Source organism: Carcharodon carcharias, chromosome 3 (assembly GCF_017639515.1).
Source record: "Carcharodon carcharias isolate sCarCar2 chromosome 3, sCarCar2.pri, whole genome shotgun sequence".
In the NCBI taxonomy this organism is placed as follows: Eukaryota; Metazoa; Chordata; class Chondrichthyes; order Lamniformes; family Lamnidae; genus Carcharodon; species Carcharodon carcharias.
Window position 1 is genome coordinate 116,684,303 of NC_054469.1, and position 21,042 is coordinate 116,705,344.

The 21,042-nt window shown below is 44.8% G+C and overlaps 1 protein-coding gene across 8 annotated transcripts in view; it reads right to left on the reverse strand.

Moving 5' to 3' along the window:
• Positions 1 to 21,042, reverse strand: part of ica1 (islet cell autoantigen 1) — a 224,915-nt gene that overhangs the window by 47,830 nt on the left and 156,043 nt on the right. For 7 of the 8 annotated variants that reach the window (XM_041183210.1, XM_041183209.1, XM_041183204.1 and 4 more), the window contains 2 exons: positions 18,054 to 18,134; positions 17,879 to 17,938 (listed from right to left, as the gene is read on the reverse strand). In XM_041183210.1, the coding sequence (XP_041039144.1) occupies positions 17,879 to 17,938; positions 18,054 to 18,134 (141 nt within the window). The remainder of the gene's footprint in view (positions 1 to 17,878; positions 17,939 to 18,053; positions 18,135 to 21,042) is intronic. The other variant, XM_041183208.1, reaches the window with a different exon arrangement.

Consider the following 21,042-nt stretch of genomic DNA (forward strand, 5'->3'; position numbering starts at 1 on the left):
CTGACGTTCCCCTCTCCGACGCTGAAGGTTCAGTGCTCAGCAAAGGACTTAGTTTTATACCCTTATGCCCTCATCTCAATGAATTTCGGGTTCAGAACGATGCTGAACTCTTCTTCCGCCGTCTTTGTCTCTGTGCTCACTTCTTTGGGCAGGAGTCCTCTCCCTGTTCAATGGATCCTTTTACCCACCTCAAATATTCTCTCACCACCTGGACCCCTCCCTCGGGATTCTTATCTTCTCTTGATCTTTTCATTGCGAACTGTCGGCCTAACATTAGTTGTCTTAATTTCTCTGCTCCTCTCAGCCATTCTAATCTGTCTCTCTCTAACCTTACTGCACTCTGTTCTCTCAGGTTCAACCCCAACATTGTCATCAAACCCGCTGACAAGGGTGGTGCTGTTGTTGTCTGGCGCACTGACCTCTACCTCGTGGAGGCTGAGTGTCAACTCACAGACACTTCCTCCTACCTCTCCCTGGACCATGACCCCACCACTGAACATCAAGCCATTGTTTCCAGGGCTGTCACTGACCTCATATCCTCTGGAGATCTTCCTCCCACAGCTTCCAACCTGATAGTCGCCCAACCTCAGACAGCCCGCTTCTACCTCCTACCCAAAAATCCACAAACAGAACTGTCCTGGTAGACCGATCGTGTCAAGCCTGTTCCTGCCCCACGGAACTCATTTCTTGTTATCTTGACTCCCTTCTCTCTCCCCTTGTCCAGTCCTTTCCCACCTACATCCGTGATTCCTCTGACACCTTACGTCACGTCAACAATTTCCAGTTCCCTGGCCCCAACCCCTTCCTCTTCACCATGGACGTCCAATCCTCTACACCTCCATCCCCCAACAGGATGGTCTGAGGGCCCTTAGCTTCTTCCTCGAACAGAGGCCCGAACAATCCCCATCCACCACTAATCTCCTCCGTCTGGCTGAACTTGTTCTCACACTGAACAATTCCTCCTTTAACTCCTCTCACTTCCTCCAAATAAAAGGTGTGGCTATGGGTACCTGCATGGGCCCCAGCTATGCCTCTCTCTTTATGGGGTATGTGGAACATTCCTTGTTCCAGTTCTACTCTGGCCCCCTCCCACAACTCTTTCTAAAATTTATTAATTTTGCTTCCAATCTCCACCCCTCCATCATTTTCACATGGTCCATCTCTGACATTTCCCTTCCCTTCCTTGACCTCTCTGTCTCAATTTCTGGTGATAGACTATCCACCAATATCCATTACAAGCCTACCGCCTCCCACAGCTATCTCAACTACAGCTCCTCACACCCCGCTTCCTGTAAGGGCCCCATCCCATTCTCTCAATTCCTTCACTTCCGTCGCATCTGTTCTGATGATGTTACCTTCAAAAACAATTCCTCTGACACGTCCTCCTTCTTCCTTAACCGAGATTTTCCACACACGGTCGTTGACAGGGCCCTCAACCGTGTCCGGCCCATCTCCTGTGCATCCGCCCTCACGCCTTCTCCTCCCTCCCAGAAAAATGATAGGATCCCCGCTGTCCTCACTTATCACCCCACCAGCCTCCGCATTCAAAGGATCATCCTCCGCCATTTCCGCCAACTCCAGCATGATGCCACCACCAAACACATCTTCCCTTCACTCCCCCGGCGGCATTCCATAGGGATCATTCCCTCCAGGACACCCTGGTCCATTCCTCCATCACCCCCTACTCCTCAACCCCCACATATGACACCTCCCCATGCCCATGCAAAAGATGCAATACCTGCCCTTTCACTTCCTCTCTCCTCACCAAGGGCCCAAACACACCTTTCAAGTGAAGCAGCATTTCACTTGCATTTCACTTGCTCTCAAAGCAGTCTCCTCTACATTGGAGGGACCAAACGTAAACTGGGCGACCGCTTTGCAGAACACCTGCAGTCTGTCCGCAAGAAAGACCCAAACCTCCCTGTCGCTTGCCATTTTAACACTCCACCCTGCTCTCTTGCCCAGATGTCTATCTTTGGCTTGCTGCATTGTGCCAGTGAAGCCCAATGCAAACTGGAGGAACAGCACCTCATCTTCCGACTAGGCACTTTACAGCCTTCTGGACTGAATATTGAATTCAACAACTTCAGATCTTGAACTCCCTCCTCTATCCCCACCCCTTTTCCGTTTCTTCCCCCTTCCTTTTGTTCTTTCCAATAATTTATATAGATTTTTCTTTTCCCACCTATTTCCATTATTTTTAAATCTTTTATGCCCTGCTAGTCTTTCCACCCCACCCCCACTAGAGCTCTACCTTGAGTGCCCTGCCATCCATTCTTAATTAGCACATTCGTTTAGATAACATCACCACCTTCAACACCTCTTTGTTCTTTTGTCTGTGACATCTTTTGATTATCTGCTCCTATCACTGCTTGCTTGTCCCTACAATCACACCACCACGCCCCCACTTCTCTACCCCCCCCCACCTTAAACCAGCTTATATTTCACCCCTCTCCTAATATTCACTCAGTTCTGTTGAAGGGTCATGAGGACTCGAAACATCAACTCTTATCTTCTCCGCCGATGCTGCCAGACCTGCTGGGTTTTTCCAGGTAATTCTGTTTTTGTTTTGGATTTCCAGCAACCGCAGTTTTTTGTTTTTATCTCTGTGTTTAATTGACTGCCACTCCTCTTCAAGAAATGCCTACCTTGAAGAAGTTCTGCTCCTCTCTGCGACAAGATTTCCGGATCTCTCTTTTGCCTTGTTCACCTTCATTGCTTTCCATTTCTCTCCTGGTGTTTGACAAGGTGTTTACTAAAACCCGCTTTCACAGCCATATCTCCTTTCTCAGTGACTGTCTCCGTCTCCGACTTACCCCATGTGGATTTCAACTGAAATTCCATCCCTCTTGTTTCAAACCCACCCAGGATAACCGCTATCTCCGGCACATAAAACGTTTCTCAGACTGCTGTTCCCGTCACATTCTGAGATCCACACTCAGCGCCGCCATATGAACACACTCGACCTCTCCCTCCAGCAGCAGCGCTGCACCCTTTTTCAAAGCTGCGCGTGTCCCCAGTTTCATTTTATTCTTCGTCTCATCCGACGCCTCAAGAAACTTTTTCTCTTTCTCTCAAGTGCTAAGGAACGCAAGCTCCAACAACTCATCGACACCAACACCCACCCCTGCCTGTCCCTCTGTCCCCACCCCATCTTCCAATCCCAGCCCTGGCCGTGTATTCACTATTCCCCCTGACGTTCCCCTCTCCGACGCTGAAGGTTCAGTGCTCAGCAAAGGACTTAGTTTTATACCCTTATGCCCTCATCTCAATGAATTTCGGGTTCAGCATGATGCTGAACTCTTCTTCCGCCGTCTTTGTCTCTGTGCTCACTTCTTTGGGCAGGAGTCCTCTCCCCGTTCAATGGATCCTTTTACCCACCTCCAATATTCTCTCACCACCTGGACCCCTCCCTCGGGATTCTTACCTTCTCTTGATCTTTTCATTGAGAACTGTCGGCCTAACATTAGTTGTCTTAATTTCTCTGCTCCTCTCAGCCATTCTAATCTGTCTCTCTCTGACCTTACTGCACTCTGTTCTCTCAGGTTCAACCCCAATATTGTCATCAAACCTGCTGACAAGGGTGGTGCTGTTGTTGTCTGGCGCACTGACCTCTACCTCGTGGAGGCTGAGTGTCAACTCACAGACACTTCCTCCTACCTCTCCCTGGACCATGACCCCACCACTGAACATCAAGCCATTGTTTCCAGGGCTGTCACTGACCTCATATCCTCTGGAGATCTTCCTCCCACAGCTTCCAACCTGATAGTCGCCCAACCTCAGACAGCCCGCTTCTACCTCCTACCCAAAAATCCACAAATAGAACTGTCCTGGTAGACCGATCGTGTCAGCCTGTTCCTGCCCCACGGAACTCATTTCTTGTTATCTTGACTCCCTTCTCTCTCCCCTTGTCCAGTCCCTTCCCACCTACATCCGTGATTCCTCTGACACCTTACGTCACGTCAACAATTTCCAGTTCCCTGGCCCCAACCCCTTCCTCTTCACCATGGACGTCCAATCCTCTACACCTCCATCCCCCACCAGGATGGTCTGAGGGCCCTTAGCGTCTTCCTCGAACAGAGGCCCGAACAATCCCCATCCACCACTACTCTCCTCCGTCTGGCTGAACTTGTTCTCACACTGAACAATTTCTCCTTTAACTCCTCTCACTTCCTCCAAATAAAAGGTGTGGCTATGGGTACCCGCATGGGCTCCAGCTATGCCTCTCTTTTTATGGGGTATGTGGAACATTCCTTGTTCCAGTTCTACTCTGGCCCCCTCCCACAACTCTTTCTAAAATTTATTAATTTTGCTTCCAATCTCCACCCCTCCATCATTTTCACATGGTCCATCTCTGACATTTCCCTTCCCTTCCTTGACCTCTCTGTCTCAATTTCTGGTGATAGACTATCCACCAATATCCATTACAAGTCTACCGCCTCCCACAGCTATCTCAACTACAGCTCCTCACACCCCGCTTCCTGTAAGGGCCCCATCCCATTCTCTCAATTCCTTCACTTCCGTCACATCTGTTCTGATGATGTTACCTTCAAAAACAGTTCCTCTGACACGTCCTCCTTCTTCCTTAACCGAGATTTTCCACTCACAGTCGTTGACAGGGCCCTCAACCATGTCCGGCCCATCTCCTGTGCATCCGCCCTCACGCCTTCTCCTCCCTCCCAGAAACATGATAGGGTCCCCCTTGTCCTCACTTATCACCCCACCAGCCTCCGCATTCAAAGGATCATCCTCCGCCATTTCCGCCAACTCCAGCATGATGCCACCACCAAACACATCTTCCTTTCACCCCCCCCCCCCTGCGGCATTCCATAGGGATTGTTCCCTCCGGGACACCCTGGTCCACTCCTCCATCACCCCCTACTCCTCAACCCCCACCTATGGCACCTCCACATGCCCACGCAAAAGATGCAACACCTGCCCCTTCACTTCCTCTCTCCTCACCGTCCAAGGGCCCAAACACTCCTTTCAAGTGAAGCAGCATTTCACTTGCATTTCCCCCAACTTAGTCTACTGCATTCGTTGCTCCCAATGCGGTCTCCTCTACATTGGAGAGACAAAACGTAAACTGGGCGACCGCTTTGCAGAACACCTGCGGTCTGTCCGCAAGAAAGACCCAAACCTCCCTGTCGCTTGCCCACATTTTAACACTCCACCCTGCTCTCTTGCCCAGATGTCTATCTTTGGCTTGCTGCATTGTTCCAGTGAAGCCCAATGCAAACTGGAGGAACAGCACCTCATCTTCCGACTAGGCACTTTACAGCCTTCTGGACTGAATATTGAATTCAACAACTTCAGATCTTGAACTCCCTCCTCCACCCCCACCCCTTTTCCATTTCTTCCCCCTTCCTTTTGTTCTTTCCAATAATTTATATAGATTTTTCTTTTCCCACCTATTTCCATTATTTTTAAATCTTTTATGACCTGCTAGTCTTTCCACCCCACCCCCACTAGAGCTCTACCTTGAGTGCCCTTTAATTTAATCTTAATTAGCACATTCATTTAGATAATATCTCCACCTTCAGCACCTCTTTGTTCTTTTGTCTGTGACATCTTTTGATTATCTGCTCCTGTCACTGCTTGCTTGTCCCTACAACCACACCACCACCCCCCCATTTCTCTCCCCCCACCCCAACCCCACCTTAAACTAGCTTATATTTCACCCCTCTCCTAATATTCACTCAGTTCTGTTGAAGGGTCATGAGGACTTGAAACGTCAACTCATTTATATAACTAGTCCAGTTCAGCTTCTGGTCAATGGTAACTCCCAGGATGTTGATACTGGGGGATTCAGAGATAGTAATGTCATTGAATGTCAAAGGACGATGGTAAGATTCTCTCTTGGGATGATCACTGCCTGGCACTTGTGTGGCATGAGTGTTACTTGCCATTTGTCAGCTCAAGCCTGGATATTGTTCAGGTCTTGCTGAATTTGGACATGTATCTGAGTAGTCGTGAATGGTGCTCAACATTGTGCAATAATCAGCAAACATCCCCAATTCTGACCTTATAATGGAAGGAAGGTCACTGATGAAGTAGTTGACTAGCTGGCCTAGGACACTACACTGAAGAACTCCTGCAGTGATGCCCTGGAACTGAGATGATTGATCTCCAACAACCACAACCATCATCCTTTGTGCTAGGTATAACTCCAACCAGTGGAAAGTTTTCCCTGATTCTCACTTTGCTAGGGCTCCTTGATGCCACACTCGATCATATGTTGCCTTGATGTCAAGTGCAGTCACTCCCACCTCAGCTCGGGAGTTCAGCTCTTTTGTCCATGTTTGAACCAAGGCTGTAATGAGCAGAGTAGCCTTGGCAGAACCCAAACTGAGCACCTGTGAGCAGGTTATTGCTAAGCAAATGCTGCTTGATAACACTGTTGATGACCCCTTTCATCACTTTACTGATAATCGAAAGTTGACTGATGGGGAGGTAACTGGCCGGGTAGGATTTGTCCTGCTTTGTGTGTGTAGGACACACCTGGGCAATTTTTCACATTGCCTGGTAGATGTCAGCTTTGTAGCTGTACTGGAATAGCTTGGCTAGGGCGTGCGGCAAGTTCTGGAGCACAAGTCTACAGTACTTTTGCCGGAATATTGTTAGGGCCTGTAGCCTTTGCAGTACCCAGTGCCTTCAGGCATTTCTTGATATCACATGAAATGAATCAAATTGGCTAAAGCATCTGTGATGCTGGGACCTCTGGAGGAGACTGAGATGGATCATCCACTCGGCACATCTGGCTGAAGATTGTTGCGAATGTTTATACTTTAGTATTTATATGCTGCTCCAACTTACTCCATGTGGATTCCAACTGAAGTTCCAACATTCATGTTTTGAATCTACCCAGGATTACAGGTATCTCCGATTGCTCCTCGGATTGCTGTTCTCATGTTCACTCATTGAGAACTGTCGGCGTGACATTGGCTGTCTTAATTTCTCTGCTCTCCTCACTCTAACCTGTGAACCTCTGAACTGGCTGCACTCCATTCTCTCAAGTCTAACCCCGATATTGTTATGAAACCTGCTAATGAGGGTTGTGCTGTTGTTGTCTGGCATACCGACCTCTACCATGCAGCGGCCAGGTACTAACTCTGAGATGCTTCTTCCTACCCCACCACCCACCCAACCCATCACCGAACATCAAACCATTGTCTCCTGGATTGTCACTGATCTCATCGTCTCTAAAGATCTTCCCTCCACAGTTTCCAAACTTATAGTCTCCCAAACCGGAATAGCCTGTTTCTACCTCCTCCCCAAAATCCACAAACTGGACCGTTCTGGTAGACCCATTGTTTTAGCCTGTTCCTGCCCCACTGAACGTATTGCTTCCTGTCTTGACTCTTTTTTCCCACTTTGTCCAAACTCTTCCTACCTACATTTGTGATTCTTCTGACACTCTGTCAGTTCAACGATTTCCAGTTTCCCGGCCCTAACCACCTCCTATTCACTACGGACATCCAATTAAGGCTGCCCAGCTTAATGTGCGAGCCATAGTGCTAACTGTGCGGGCTGGGGTAGGAGGGACAGTCATGGCCAATGCTCTTTTGCGCATGTGCGCGAAAGAGTGCTTCAATCTCCCTGAGGCACAGTCACATGAGATGGGACATGTTTTTATATTTAGGAAAAAATTTCTATTCATTTAATAAAAGCTTTAGGAAACCTCAACTTGCTCGTGGATGAGGTTTCCTAAAAACTGCGAAGGCCGCTTGGCCTTTTCACCTGCCCACCAACCTTAAGGTTTGACAGGCAGCATTGCTAATTAAATCAATTAATTTCTTAATAGCCTTAATAAGCCATTTACAAATCAGCGGGCATGCAGCCCCCACACGTCAACTGAAGAATCCTGCCCTATATCTCCATCCCCCACTATAATGGTATGAGGACTCTTCACGCCTTCCATGAATGGAGGCTCGAATACTTCCCTTCCACCACCCACATGCACCTGGCTGAACGTGTTCTCTTATTGAATCACTTCCTTCAAATAAAAGGTGTTGCTATGGGTACCTGCATAGGCCCTAGTTATGCTGTCTTTTTGTGGGGTCAATGCTCCTTGTTTGAGTCCTAATCCGTCCCCTGTCCCCTTCTCTTTTACTGGTACATCAATGACTGTATCGGTGCTGCTTCGTGCTCTTACCCAGAACTGGAAAAATTCATTAATTTTGTTTCAATTTCCACCCTTCTATCACCTTCATGTAGTCCATCTACAACACTCCCTTCCCCTCCTTGACTTCTCTGTCTCCACTTCTAGAGACAGGCTGTCTAATCCTATTTATTAAAAGTCCATAGACACCTACAAATACTTCAACTACATTTCCTCATACCCTGCTTCCTGTAAGAACTCCATTCTGTTCTCCAAATTTTTCAGTCTCTGCTGCATCTTTTCTGATGATGCTGTCTTCAACAATGGCACTTCTGATATGTTTTTCTTTTTCCTCAGTCAGGATACCCCCATTGTGGTTGACAGGGCCCTCAACCATGTACAACCCATTTCCTGCACTTCTGCTCTAACTCTTCCCCGCCCTTCCAGAACTACGATAGGATTCCCCTTGTCCTCACTTTCTACCCCACTAGCTTCCACATTCAATGAACCATTCTCCGCTATTTCTGCCACCTCCAGTGTGATGCCCCACCAAATACATCTTTCCCTCCCCTCCTCATCAGCATTCCGAAGAGACTGTTCCCTCTGTGACACCTTGGTCCACTCCTCTATCACTTCCAACACTTCGTCCCCTTCCCACAGGACCTTCCCATGCAATCACAGAAGGTGTAACACCTGCCCTTTCACCTCCTCTCTCCTAAGGCCCAAAACACTCTTTCCAGATGAAGCAGTGCTTTACTTGTACTTCTTATAATTTATTGTATTTTATTCATTGCTCACAATATGGTCTCCTCTACACTGGGGAGACCAAACACAGACTGGGTGACCACTTTGCAGAATACCTCCACTCAGTCCGTAAGCATGACCCTGACCTTTTGGTTGCTTGCCATTTTAATTCGCCACCTTGCTCTCATACTCACATTTCTGTCTTGGGCTCTGCAATGTTCCAATGCAAGCTTGAGGATCAGCACCTCAACTTCCAGTTAGGTACTTTACAGCCTTCTGGACCCAACATTGAGTTCAAAAATTTCAGACTGTGAACCCTTCCTCCATTTTGATCGTTTTCTGCGAAGTGCCAATCTGTATCTTGTTTTCATGTTTTTGCTTTCAGACAGAGCTACCTTTCATTCTGTTATTAACACTTATTCTGGATCCATACTTTGTTTCTTTACTACAACCATTACCACTCCCTTTGCCTTCTGTTCCATGACAACTTTCTCATTTAAGCTCTCCTGTCCTCTAATCTACTCCTGACCTTCCCTTTTGTTCTAGCTGACACCACACCCCTCCCCACTGTTTCAACAGCATAAAACCCATCACGTTTCTACCTCTCTTCAGTTCTGCAGCGGAGTCATTTTGCACTCTCCACAAATGCTGCCAGACTTGCTGAGTTTATTTCAGATTTACAGCATCCATAGTAATTTGCTTTTATTTTAACAACATTGCAGTACCTTCACTACAAAGTGAGCAGCCTTCCAACCAGGATGCTAACTGAGGCCTTCGTATTGGTGGGGGTGAATGGGGGGGTGGGATGTCCTTCAGTGCCTGTTTGATGGACCCAGCATTGAGAAGAGGGGGCTGCTGAAATCTACTCCCAACCCTTACCTCTGAGCCCTTTTCCCCCCCACTCCGCAATCGCCACTCTGCCCTCACTCATCTTTGGCCTCAGGTCCCTCATTTGATCCTGGGACCCTGGTGGGCGCAATGCCGGCAGCTGCCACCACTCCTGGTGCCCCTGCCTGCAATGGAGAGTTGCTGGCCCCTGATTGGCTGGTAGCTCTCGAGGAGCCCTTAATTCTGGAGAAGGCCTGATGGTGGCCACTTAGTGCCTGATGGGCATTTAATACATTGCCTTTTCCCCAATGGAGATGACATGGCTTGTTGGCTCGCCAACTGCCAGGCAAGATTCCCAACGCCAGGATTAAATTCTGCCCAATGTTACTGGGGCAGAAATGCTACCAGTCCCACCAGAGCAGTAGCATGGATAAAATTAGGTGAAGAACTATTTCACTTAAACTTGGAAACCTCCACCCCCAGTACAAGCATTCCAAATTCCTATTTCTAAAGGACTACTACAACATATTGAAACAACATCATGACTCTGTATTATGCTTCACCTGCCACACATGCACACCCCCATCCCCTGAAATAAAAATGTAGTCCAACATAAAGGAAATCACTGCACAGTTATAATTCAAATTCAAATGATTTAGTGACGCTACATTTGTTTAGGACGTAGTCGTTGGGGCTGAAATTGGCCTTGGGCAGTTAAAAAATTGCAAAGCAAATCAGTAACCTGTTTTACACCCTATTCTTATTTTCCATTTCAATATTCGGCGTGCTTCCCAGTATTGATGTCCTTCAAATATTTCAGCATACAGCACAAAGGGGAGAATTCTCTCCATGTTGAGGGGGCTGAACGGGAGCGGGCGCGCAGCCGATCTCCACCTGCAATTGGGTGCACGCCACCATTTGACGTGGGCGGGCCAATTAAGGCCCACCCAGTGTGAAACACACCCGGAAGCATTGAGTGCTCCCTGTGTGGGTGGGAGGAGAAGGTGGAGTCAGGGCCTGCGCTCTTTCACGCGCATGCGCACAAAAGAGCGCAGAAATCTCCCTGAGACATGGAGCTGCCTCAGGGAGTTTAATTATATTTCGAAAAAGTTAAATAAAGAGAAAAAATTTTTTCAGGCATGTCCCCTCATGTGACAGTGAATTTTAATTAAAAAAATTATTTGAATTATAAGTCCGTCATGAAATCTCATCCTGCCCGTGGATGAGGTTTCATGATAAATGCGAAGGCCCCCTGGGCTCTTCCCCTGCCCGCCAACCTTAAGGTTGGATGGGCAGCTCCGTTAATTATTTTAATTTGTTTTTAAATGGCCTTAATAGGCCTTTGACAGTTCAGTGGGCATGCAGCCGACACTGGTGCGCGCCCGCCGATCTGAGGATCTGAATGACATGTGGTGACGTCAGGATGCATGCCCGACGTCACCGCGCATCATTTTACGCACCAGCGAGTGGGGCCTGCCCCCACACGCCGACCCGAAGATTCTGGCCAAAGAATCTAGCAGCTGATTAGCACCTGAGTCTGTTTCTCATAAACACCACAAAGTGCTTCACAAATAATTAATTACTTTGAAGGATTATACAAGCAAATATGGCAGAGATGAATAGACAGTTAATTGGTATTGGTGGTGTTACTGGTGAAGAATATTGCACAGGATACTCAGAGAACTTCCTTGTTTTCTTTGAAAAGTGCTATTAGATATGTAAAATCCATCTGAACCACAGGAAGGGGCAGACATCTAATTTGAGGGACAGAGTATAGCGTACAGAAAATTGATTTTCAACAGCTGAAATTAATTTCTAAAATAGGATTTATCATCAGCTGTGGTAGCCTATTAGTTATAAGACCGGACTAGCATTCAGAGGTTACAAATTCAAATCCCACAATGACAAGTTGTGGAATTGAATTCAATTAAGTTTAGTAATTAATGGGCTGAAATCAATTAAAGTAAAATTAGGCAGCATGTCAAATGATTCCCACCAGGTAGGTAAAGTTCAAATTATCCTCTTAGTGTCAGTCCGAAGCTCATCCACTCAGTAAAAGAAATAATCAGGGTATTTTAACTTTTGAACATCATTAAAATCTCAGTGCCAGATGGGTGGGAAGTTGACTAATAAAGGTGGCTGGAAGTAGCAGATATTTGTCATCAAAATCAGCTGAGCAGTGGGATCAGATGCTGGGCCTCCCAACAATCAGGCACACCACTCCCCACACCCATCATCCTACCACTAATCCTAGCGAGATTCAGGCAGTGGGGGCCTAAGATTTACATATAGGGCCAAGAGGACCAGGAGCAGAATGTAAGTAAAACATATACAACAGAAACATATCCGCATTGAACGTGTTACACAAATTATAACTTAATACAACATGTGTTGCACTTCAAAAACAGAATTACCTGGAAACACTCAGCAGGTCTGGCAGCATCGGCGGAGAAGAAAAGAGTTGACGTTTCGAGTCCTCATGACCCTTCAACAGAACTGAGGTTTCATGATAAATACGAAGACCCCCTGGGCTGTTCCCCTGCCCGCCAACCTTAAGGTTGGATGGGCAGTTCCGTTAATGTGTTGCACTTTTTTCCAGTTAACTGTAACAAGTTCTTATTCAAGCTTAGTTTTAGATCACTTCAAACACATCACCAGATACAAAAATAATTTTATAAAAAGCTCACGTTGCTTGGTAATCACTGACTGCTATTTATTCATTTGTTAACTTATCAAAAAAGAGCTTTGCTTAAATGTGATCTTATGGAGACCAACTTGAAAGAAGCCTGCTCCTTCAAATATCACCAATGGTCTAAAGGGGAATAGCATGCATTGATTTTGTTTTATTTGTATCAAAGCCCTGCTTGCATTTATTACTGCTATATTCTCAGGTTAGTTAGCTTCAATCAAAAATATAATTCCCCATGTTAATATTCAGGCAGGCTCGATGAGCTGTGTGGTCTACTCCTGCTCCTATTTCATAGGACCTTAATTAGTCCTATTCCTTATATACTGTCAATGTATTTTTTAGTCATTTAAAGCATTCTTCAACTTAAGAAAGTCAAAGCTAAAAAAATCCATAAATAAGATTTGCTCTGCAACTTCAAAAGAACAGTGAGTTATTGGGAATTACAGTAGCCAGAAATGATTTTACAGTATGCTTTCTATTTTAGAATTGTGTATCATAAGACAGCTACAAAATCAATGGACATAGAATTAAAACACTTCAATGACCATGTACCTTGAACTCAATGAGTAGATTTTCATCTTCACCACTTGAGAGCAGTGACCTGAGAGAGCAAATCTCACCCCTTGAACATTACCCCAAGATTTTTACTTCCATTGACATCAAGGTCAAGAGTAATGTTTGCGTGGCATTTTTCAAGTGTGAACCTGACAGTGGGTTTCGGCACCTTATTTCATTGTTAGAGCATTATATCTGAGCTTGATCTTGCAAATATGCTTCCAGCAAGGTTTTCTGAATAGCAGTCAAGGGAACCCTAGCTAATATCTTTCACTCTGTGCCTAACCAGGAGAAAATGAGGCAAAATGTAGATCAACTCCCTCATGTGCAATAGGATTGAATCTTGGGTTTTCTGGTTTGTATAGTCTGTATCCCATTATTCTGTCCATTTATTCACAAAGGTATCAGGGAGCAAAAAGTCTTTTTTCTGCTCCGTACTAAGGTACAGGTCTTGACTACATTGTAAAGATAAGCAAACAGTTCAGATAGCTTTGATGTTTTTGCTTCAAGTTATTGATTTGTTAAAATTAGACTTGTGAACTGTGCAAAACCGATCTATTTCTACTCTAGCGTTTTGCTGGATGCAGAGAGTTTAACTATTTGACAGCAACATGATACAGTCAACAGTTGATCATATAAAATTTAATACAACACCTACCTGTTCAAGAGGCACAGAAACAACTCTTATTAAATTTTGGGTCACAAACATTGGTAACTAAAGGACTTAATTTGTTCTATTTATACATTAGGAAACATATAAGCTAATTTTTGTCATGTTCAAGGAAATTGTTAGCCTGGATTTTGCATTCACCATCAAAGTGATGGTGCTCACCACTAACCTCAAAGAAAGCTACCATCAAAGGCCTGGCTATCTCTGGGGCATATTTTCACCTTTCCAAAAACAATAATGTCATCGAGTAGGGTAAGCAAACAATCACATTGAAGAATGCTCACAGACAGCAAACTGGGAAGCAAAATGCACTGATTATTTTTCACATTTTATAAATTTTACAAAGCGGAATAAAGATTGAACATGCATGTTAAAAGCTGAAGCATCATAAACTTATTTTTATATTAAAAATTATTTTATCATAATGAAAAAATTTACACAAATACATAATTAGTTTTCCAGGACCAGGGAGGTTATTGAGCAACAATTGTGACTTAGTTCACTGTTTAAAAACTCAGTTACACCTCATTAATAAGGTGTAACATTTTTAGGGAGTTTTCACAACAATATTACAGTGCAAAAATGGGAAGTTCCCATCAGTCCAGATTTCTAAATATTACTGTCTGTGTGGATTTCAATAGCACACCCTGCAGAAGATTAGGAAATCACAGACAGCAACTTCTGGATGTGCTGTTGCCAGAATTTGCTGTCAACTTTCAGTGACTTAGAAAAGGCATTTGAGTGTAATATATCCAAGTTTGCTGATAATACAAAGTTAGGCAGGAAAGTAAGCTCTAAGGAGAACACAAAAAGGCTACAAAAGGAATTATTGACAGGTTAAATCAGTGAGCAAGAATGTGAAAGAAGGAATATAGTATGGATAAATGTGAAGTTATCCACTTTGGCATGATAAAGAGAAAAGCAGATTTTTTTTTAATGGTGAAAGACTGAAATATTGGTGTTTAGAAGGATCTAGGTGTTCTCGTACACAAACTACAAAGTTAATATACAGGTACAGCAAACAATAAAAATAGCATGTTAGTTATTATTATAAATAGATTGGAATATAAAAATAAGAAGTATTACAGCAATTGTAACAGGCCTTGCCAAGGCCACACCTGGAGAGTATGGTGTACAGTTTTGGGTCAGTGTTTAATCAAGGAGATGAGAGTCTTAGGCACAAGCTGGAGAGCCGGTGAGAGCCACATGCCATCTCCTTTAGGGAAGGCCTGGACTTGCAATAGGCCTTTCCCAGATTAAGCATCCTGGGGGCAAAATTCCCACCTGCTGATTATTGACGATCAATCATAGGCCAGCAACTCCACTGAACGGCAGCACCACCACCTCCGCAGTGGTGGCTGCCAGTAATGACACTCACCGGAGGCCTAATATCATTACGGGATCCCAGGCCACCGGTGATTGATGGTGGGAAGGGGATTGCAGAGCAGGGGTCATGGTGAAGGGAGATTGCAGGGAAGTAGCAAAGTGGGGGGGTGGGGGGGGGGGGGGGGGGGGGGTGCGGCGGTGGGTCGGGGATCGACGGGGCCATGTGGCTCGCAGCAGGTTCCCCTTCCTGATGCCAAGTCCCTCAGTCAATCACTGAGTGCCTTTAAACGAAGGAGACCTGGCAAGCAACCCTGCACAGGTTTGCTTGTGTTCACCACATTGTGAGTGCCCACCCCCACACCCCCGTCACAGGGTTAATACCAACGGTGGCGGGATGATTAATTGCCTATGTAAGGGCCTCAATTGGTGGCGGAGTGGGAAGGCCTTCCACAGGCCTTCCTGCCACTGTTTTAAGTCGGATGGAGGTGGGAAGGTGGTAGGGACCCTACCAGCCCCCCTCCCACCTGAATAAATGCCCCCTCGCCATCAAACCCACCATGGTGGAGGGCATTACTGTCCTTGGTCTCCTTACCTAAGGAAGGATGCCTTTAATGCCTTAAAGGAAGTGGTACAAAGGTTTACAAGACTGATTCGCAGGATGAGGTGGTTGTTCTACAACAAAATATTGAGTAGACTGGAACTATATTCCCTATAGTTTTGAAGAATGAGATATAACCTAATTGAAACATAGTAAGTGCGGTAGCGGGTGGGTAAAATGACGCTTTAGCCGCCAGCTGCGATGGCGGGTTTTCACACCATGTTGTACCAAACCCACCACATTATTTATGCATTCCTGGGAAATATGTGGTTTCCATGGTGGGCAGGCTCCAATTCGCCTGCCACCATGCCTGGCACCACATTTGAAGTACAGCCGTGCTCAGTGCCTCCAGTCCAGGACTGCAGCAAAGAAGACATGGCCCCAAAAAGCAAGAAGACTGCAGCCCTCGAGTGCCTTCTGGATGCTGTGCAGGCCCATTGTGATGTTCTCTATCCTTGCTTTGGCCGCAGGAGGAGCAGTAGCATTACCACTACAAATTGGTAGGCGATGGCAGCAGTGATCAGTGCCAATGCAGCACAGAAGAGATTGGCCATCCAATGCAGATAGAGGGTGAATGATCTCATCTGTGCTGCCAGGGTATGGCAACCGCCTCAGCACTCTAAACTCTCACACTCAAGTCCATCACACATTCATTGGCATCTCACTCACTGCCAGGGACATCACCACCCATTCTCACACACATATCCTTACATGTCCATCTGGCCTCATCTCCTGTGGAGACTGCCTCCTCAGGCATCAACATCTTGAGGCCACTTGCACAGATCAACATGTGCCCCCACACGCACCCTGGGTTACCCTCCTTCTGCAGTACAGCCCTCGTCCTGCAGCCTCTTCCCTTGCCTAAGGCCACTTCTCCCCCTTTGCCATGCAAGCCCTTCAGCCATTGAAAAGCCACCCACATATGGTTGATCTGGTAGGTAGAGAACTGCCGTGAGCCCCACTAAAAGTGATGTGATGCTGTCTGTGAAGCCTGGCGCTGATGACTGCGAGTGCTGACCAAAGCAAGGTGTGAATTCCCGAGTGAAGTGTAGCCCGAGTGCACGTCGTTTATGTGCTGTTGTGAAACACACTGGCGTGTTATCCCGCCGACACGGGCGGACGATCCACTGTGGGGGACACAATTCCGGCGGGCTTACCTAATAATGATATGCTGATGTATTGCAATGAGGTTCCCAATGTCGGATGGTAAAGAATGCGGCCCACCATTGGCGGGCAGAGTGGACGGTCATGAACTGAATTCACACCGTCATGAAACTGATCACCCCATATTGTCCCCTTATGCCACCTAACATGACTGACACTGGCGGACACGGAAAATCCCGGCCATACTGTTTAAAATTAAAGGGGTGGTCAGATGGATGTTGGGAGGGTGTTTTCCCTTGATGAGGAGTCTGTAACACGGGGTTACAGTCTCAGAATAAGAGACTGGTCATTTAGCACTGCGATGCAGAAAGATTTATTTCTTTTAAAGTGTTTGTAAACCTTTGGAATTCTCTAGCACAGAGGGTTATGAATGCTTAACTGCTGAGTATATTCAAATTGGAGACTGACAGATTTTTGGCTCTTAACGGAATCAAGGGATTTTGGGGGCAGGGCAGGAAGGTCTAGCTGAGGTAGAAGATCAAATATAAATGCTACTGAATGGTGGAAATGGCTAGCCAGGCCAAAAGGTCTCGTCCTGCTCCGATTTCTCAATTCTTATGCTCTTATGTTCACAGAGGAATGATGACAAACACTGGCAGTTTTGCCATCCTTAAAACTGTAAAATATGGGCCACTATCCTTCCTCGTGTTGCAGCACATCTCCTACAGTACAGCATTAATAATAGGAAGAAATTTAATAATAGGTACTAATGGACCAGGTATCCAAGAATGGAAAAATTGATCCCTTTAATCACATTTTGTTTTGTCATGCAGAGCAAATTGTTCCATAATGTGTGCTAAACCGTCTTTCCTGCCATTTGTCTGGAATTCTGACTTTCCATCGTGAAAACATGGCAGAAATCAATGTTTATGTGCAAGTAAATATTTATGCAGAGGTTGTTGCAAAAATGCAATTAAAATGAGTATTTTGAAGCATTGTGAAATGCAACCATAGTATGCACATTATAAAAAATATTTCACAGAAGATAAAAAGATGGACAATAAATTTCAGTCCTGTGAAATCAGAGGTGATGGATCTGAACCAAATCAACTTTTAATTAAGAAATGTATGGACAGCATTCCACACAAATATATAAATTAAGGAAATTTGCAATCAATTACATTATTTTGATTTGATCGATGATTATCTCATTTTCAACTAAATTAATTTGGGCAGATATTTTGCAGCTTTTTTTGCACTTACCGCTCAGAGATAAAGATGCTTTTTCCTCCTTTTTCAAATCTAACAAATCATCTACAGACTCTAATAAGGGAAAGTTTTAAAATGCTGTTAGCTCTTTTTTTAAAGGTTCGCTAGAAAGAAGGAAGAAATAAGTGTGCTTTGGGTATTACGAAAAATACATTGAGGATAACATTACCTGATTTATGTTGATTGCCTGAAGATATTGTCTCCAAAGGTGAAAAAACATCTTTTCCCATTCCAAGGGTCAATGGAGTATCTGAAAATATCCAAGTGTAAATTCAGGTTACTGACAAGTATGGAGTTTGTTGCGTGTTTGTGCTATATGGAATATTAATTTGTAATTTCATCAGTTGGTCATATTTAAAGAAATACACTTTTGCTAAACAAAGGACACTGACTTGAACAGCTGCTAATTTGCACCTGTGAAGTCACATTCCATTCCATCAAGACACCAAGTCTACAGAGACCTCAAAAGAGACAATGGCATCCCTGGAGGTGTGACCAACTCCTTCTCTCATCAAGATGGATCAGTCAGGATCTAATGACTGGACGCTAAAAAATTTTAAAAATAACTACCTCAGCAATGAAGCAATAGCTAAGAGAAACTATGTGAGACACGAGCTAGTCCTCTATATTCTTTAGAATATGCAACTGACAGGGAGAGAAGTCATGTGATGCAGCTTTTTGTGTGATGTTGGAATTGGGAGTTCAGTAGAGAACACAAAGGATGCCACAGGGAGCAGGGGTCTCCCTCTCTCTTTTTCTATGCAACATTTCATCTAAGTCTGCACCCTATTTCACTGAGAAAAGTGTCAACATGCCTGCAGTAAATAGAGACAGCTTAAAAAAAAGCTGTTGAATTTTCTGCAACAGTGATTCCAGGAGAAACGGGGATCTTACCAGACACGACTGAAAAGTAAAAACAGAAAATGCTGGAAAAACTCAGCAGGTCTGACAGCATCTGTGGAGAGAGAAACAGAATTAATGTTTCGAATCCGTATAACTCTGTTTTTCTCTCCACGGTTGCTGTTAGACCTGTTGAGATTTTCCAGCATTTTCTGTTTTTGTTTCAGATTTCCACCACCTGCAGTATTTTGCTTTTATCTTTATGACTAAAAAGTAACTGTTTCAGTGAAGAACAGAGTCCGGACACAATCAGTCAATCTTTATTGATTGTGTAAATCAGTAGTCTTTTTATCTGCATCTTACTTGACCAAGTTTAACATCTGATACTCTGTAAAGTTGTATTTCTTCTTTCTTCCATGCTTGGGGAGTGTGTGTGTTTGCAGGCATTAGTAGGAAGTAGGATATATTTGTACATTTTTAATATTTTTACCTGGATGGGTTTTAGCAATAAAACTAACTCCTTACATGTTTAACTCAGGAATACCTGTCAGGCTTATTTCCTACAAGACTACACACAGTCAGGTACATATTGGAATGGCACATCACATGCTTTTTAAAATTCAAACCTCTGTTAGAAACAACGGGGGAGTGGAAAAAGGAGGAGTCAGTTCATTGCTCCTCACATAACAAGCTGCAGAAAATTACATAATTCCCTATCTGCTGAAGTTATGGTTGAGTAAAAAGATTTGGGAGAAATGAAAAGAACTAGGAGTTACTATTTTAACAATTAAAGAAATAACTTTAAATCGAATTCCTTTCATTTCTCTAAAGGTTCGTTTTAAACACTGAAATTCCAGTCTTTGCCAGTCTTTGGCAGCGGATTGGCACATCACTACCCACTGAAATGATAGAACACCCTATGAAATGGTGGAGCTGCCAGTGAAATAATGTGCATGATTTCAACCATTTACAGTGTTTCTCTAGATAGAGGTTCTACCAGTCTCTTTCTTAAGTTCCAAAAGGAGACCAGGAGAACGATCGTGGAATGGCAGGGTTTCAACCAATCAGACACTAACCACTCAGTTAATTATCTTGGTGAATTTACTCAGTTCTTTTAGACTGTGAACACATGTTGAAATTTATTGAAATTGCATATTAATTCAATATCCAAGTTTCTTTGCCATGTGACAAAAAGGTCAACTTATAGTAGTTGATTTCTGTAGCTAGCAGCTGGGGAGGAAAAACTGGTCACTATATCCTCCAACTGCTCTATCCCTGCATTCACATGCAATTATTATGCATGGGGATATCTACGGGAGGTCAGTAACCAGATTGTAGGTAGAAAAATGGCTCTTTCTCTAGAGACACAAGATTTGAGTATTGACTTCCATCCATATTTAGTATTAAGGACTCTGAGTTAGTCTGGTCTCAGGTGAGGTCTAAACTTGACTCAGGTTAGCCTGAGGTTTCAAATGCAGTAGAGTTCAGAAAAATCAAGGAATTCATTTTCATCTCTGTTACGCGCAAAAAATAAATACAAGACAGGGTGTTATGCTATGGTAAGCTAGGTAGAAATCATCTCTGCCTATTTCTAACTTGGTGAATTTCTTAGGGAAGAAGGGGGACACATTGAGGAATGGGGCTGGGATCTGAGAGATGCCAATTTCAACTGATGCTTTTTAAATCTTGCCATAGGTAAATAGCTCAAGTTGGTGCTGTTGAGTGACTGCAAGCCTGAGCATGGGACAGAAAATCAGAGAGGCTAGTGCAAGTTTAAGTTAGCCTGCACACCATTGAGAGAGCCTGCACCTCTTATAGGACGGCTACATTACTGCTGCTGCATGTGCTGGAAATCATTTTAAAAGTGATGCTGCTATGAGGATCTCTCAATAATGGCACAACATAGGAAACAGCAGGCTCCAAGAATTTCTGACACTGCACCACCTGGGAGGAGAGGAGACATGTAATCTGCTTGCAGGGGCCCAGGAGGCTCTCCAGACAAACTGTGTGAAGATAGTGGGACCAGATAACTATGGAAGTCATTGCAGGCATCTGGCCCCAATAAACTAGATGCAGTGCTCCAAGAAGTTCAATGAACTCAGACAAGAGGTCACAGACAGCATGATGTCTTGTGGTTGCCAGAAGTTCAAAATAATCACGCCTTTTAGACTCAAGTGCTGGAGCTTCATCAAATGTATTTCTCAGATCACACTGTGTGCTGCAGCTGCATCAAGCTGTGCGTAGACCCTTTGTATGCAAACACCAAGTGTCACTAAGTGCTAAGGTTCTACCTGTCCCCGATATTACGAAGGATAGGT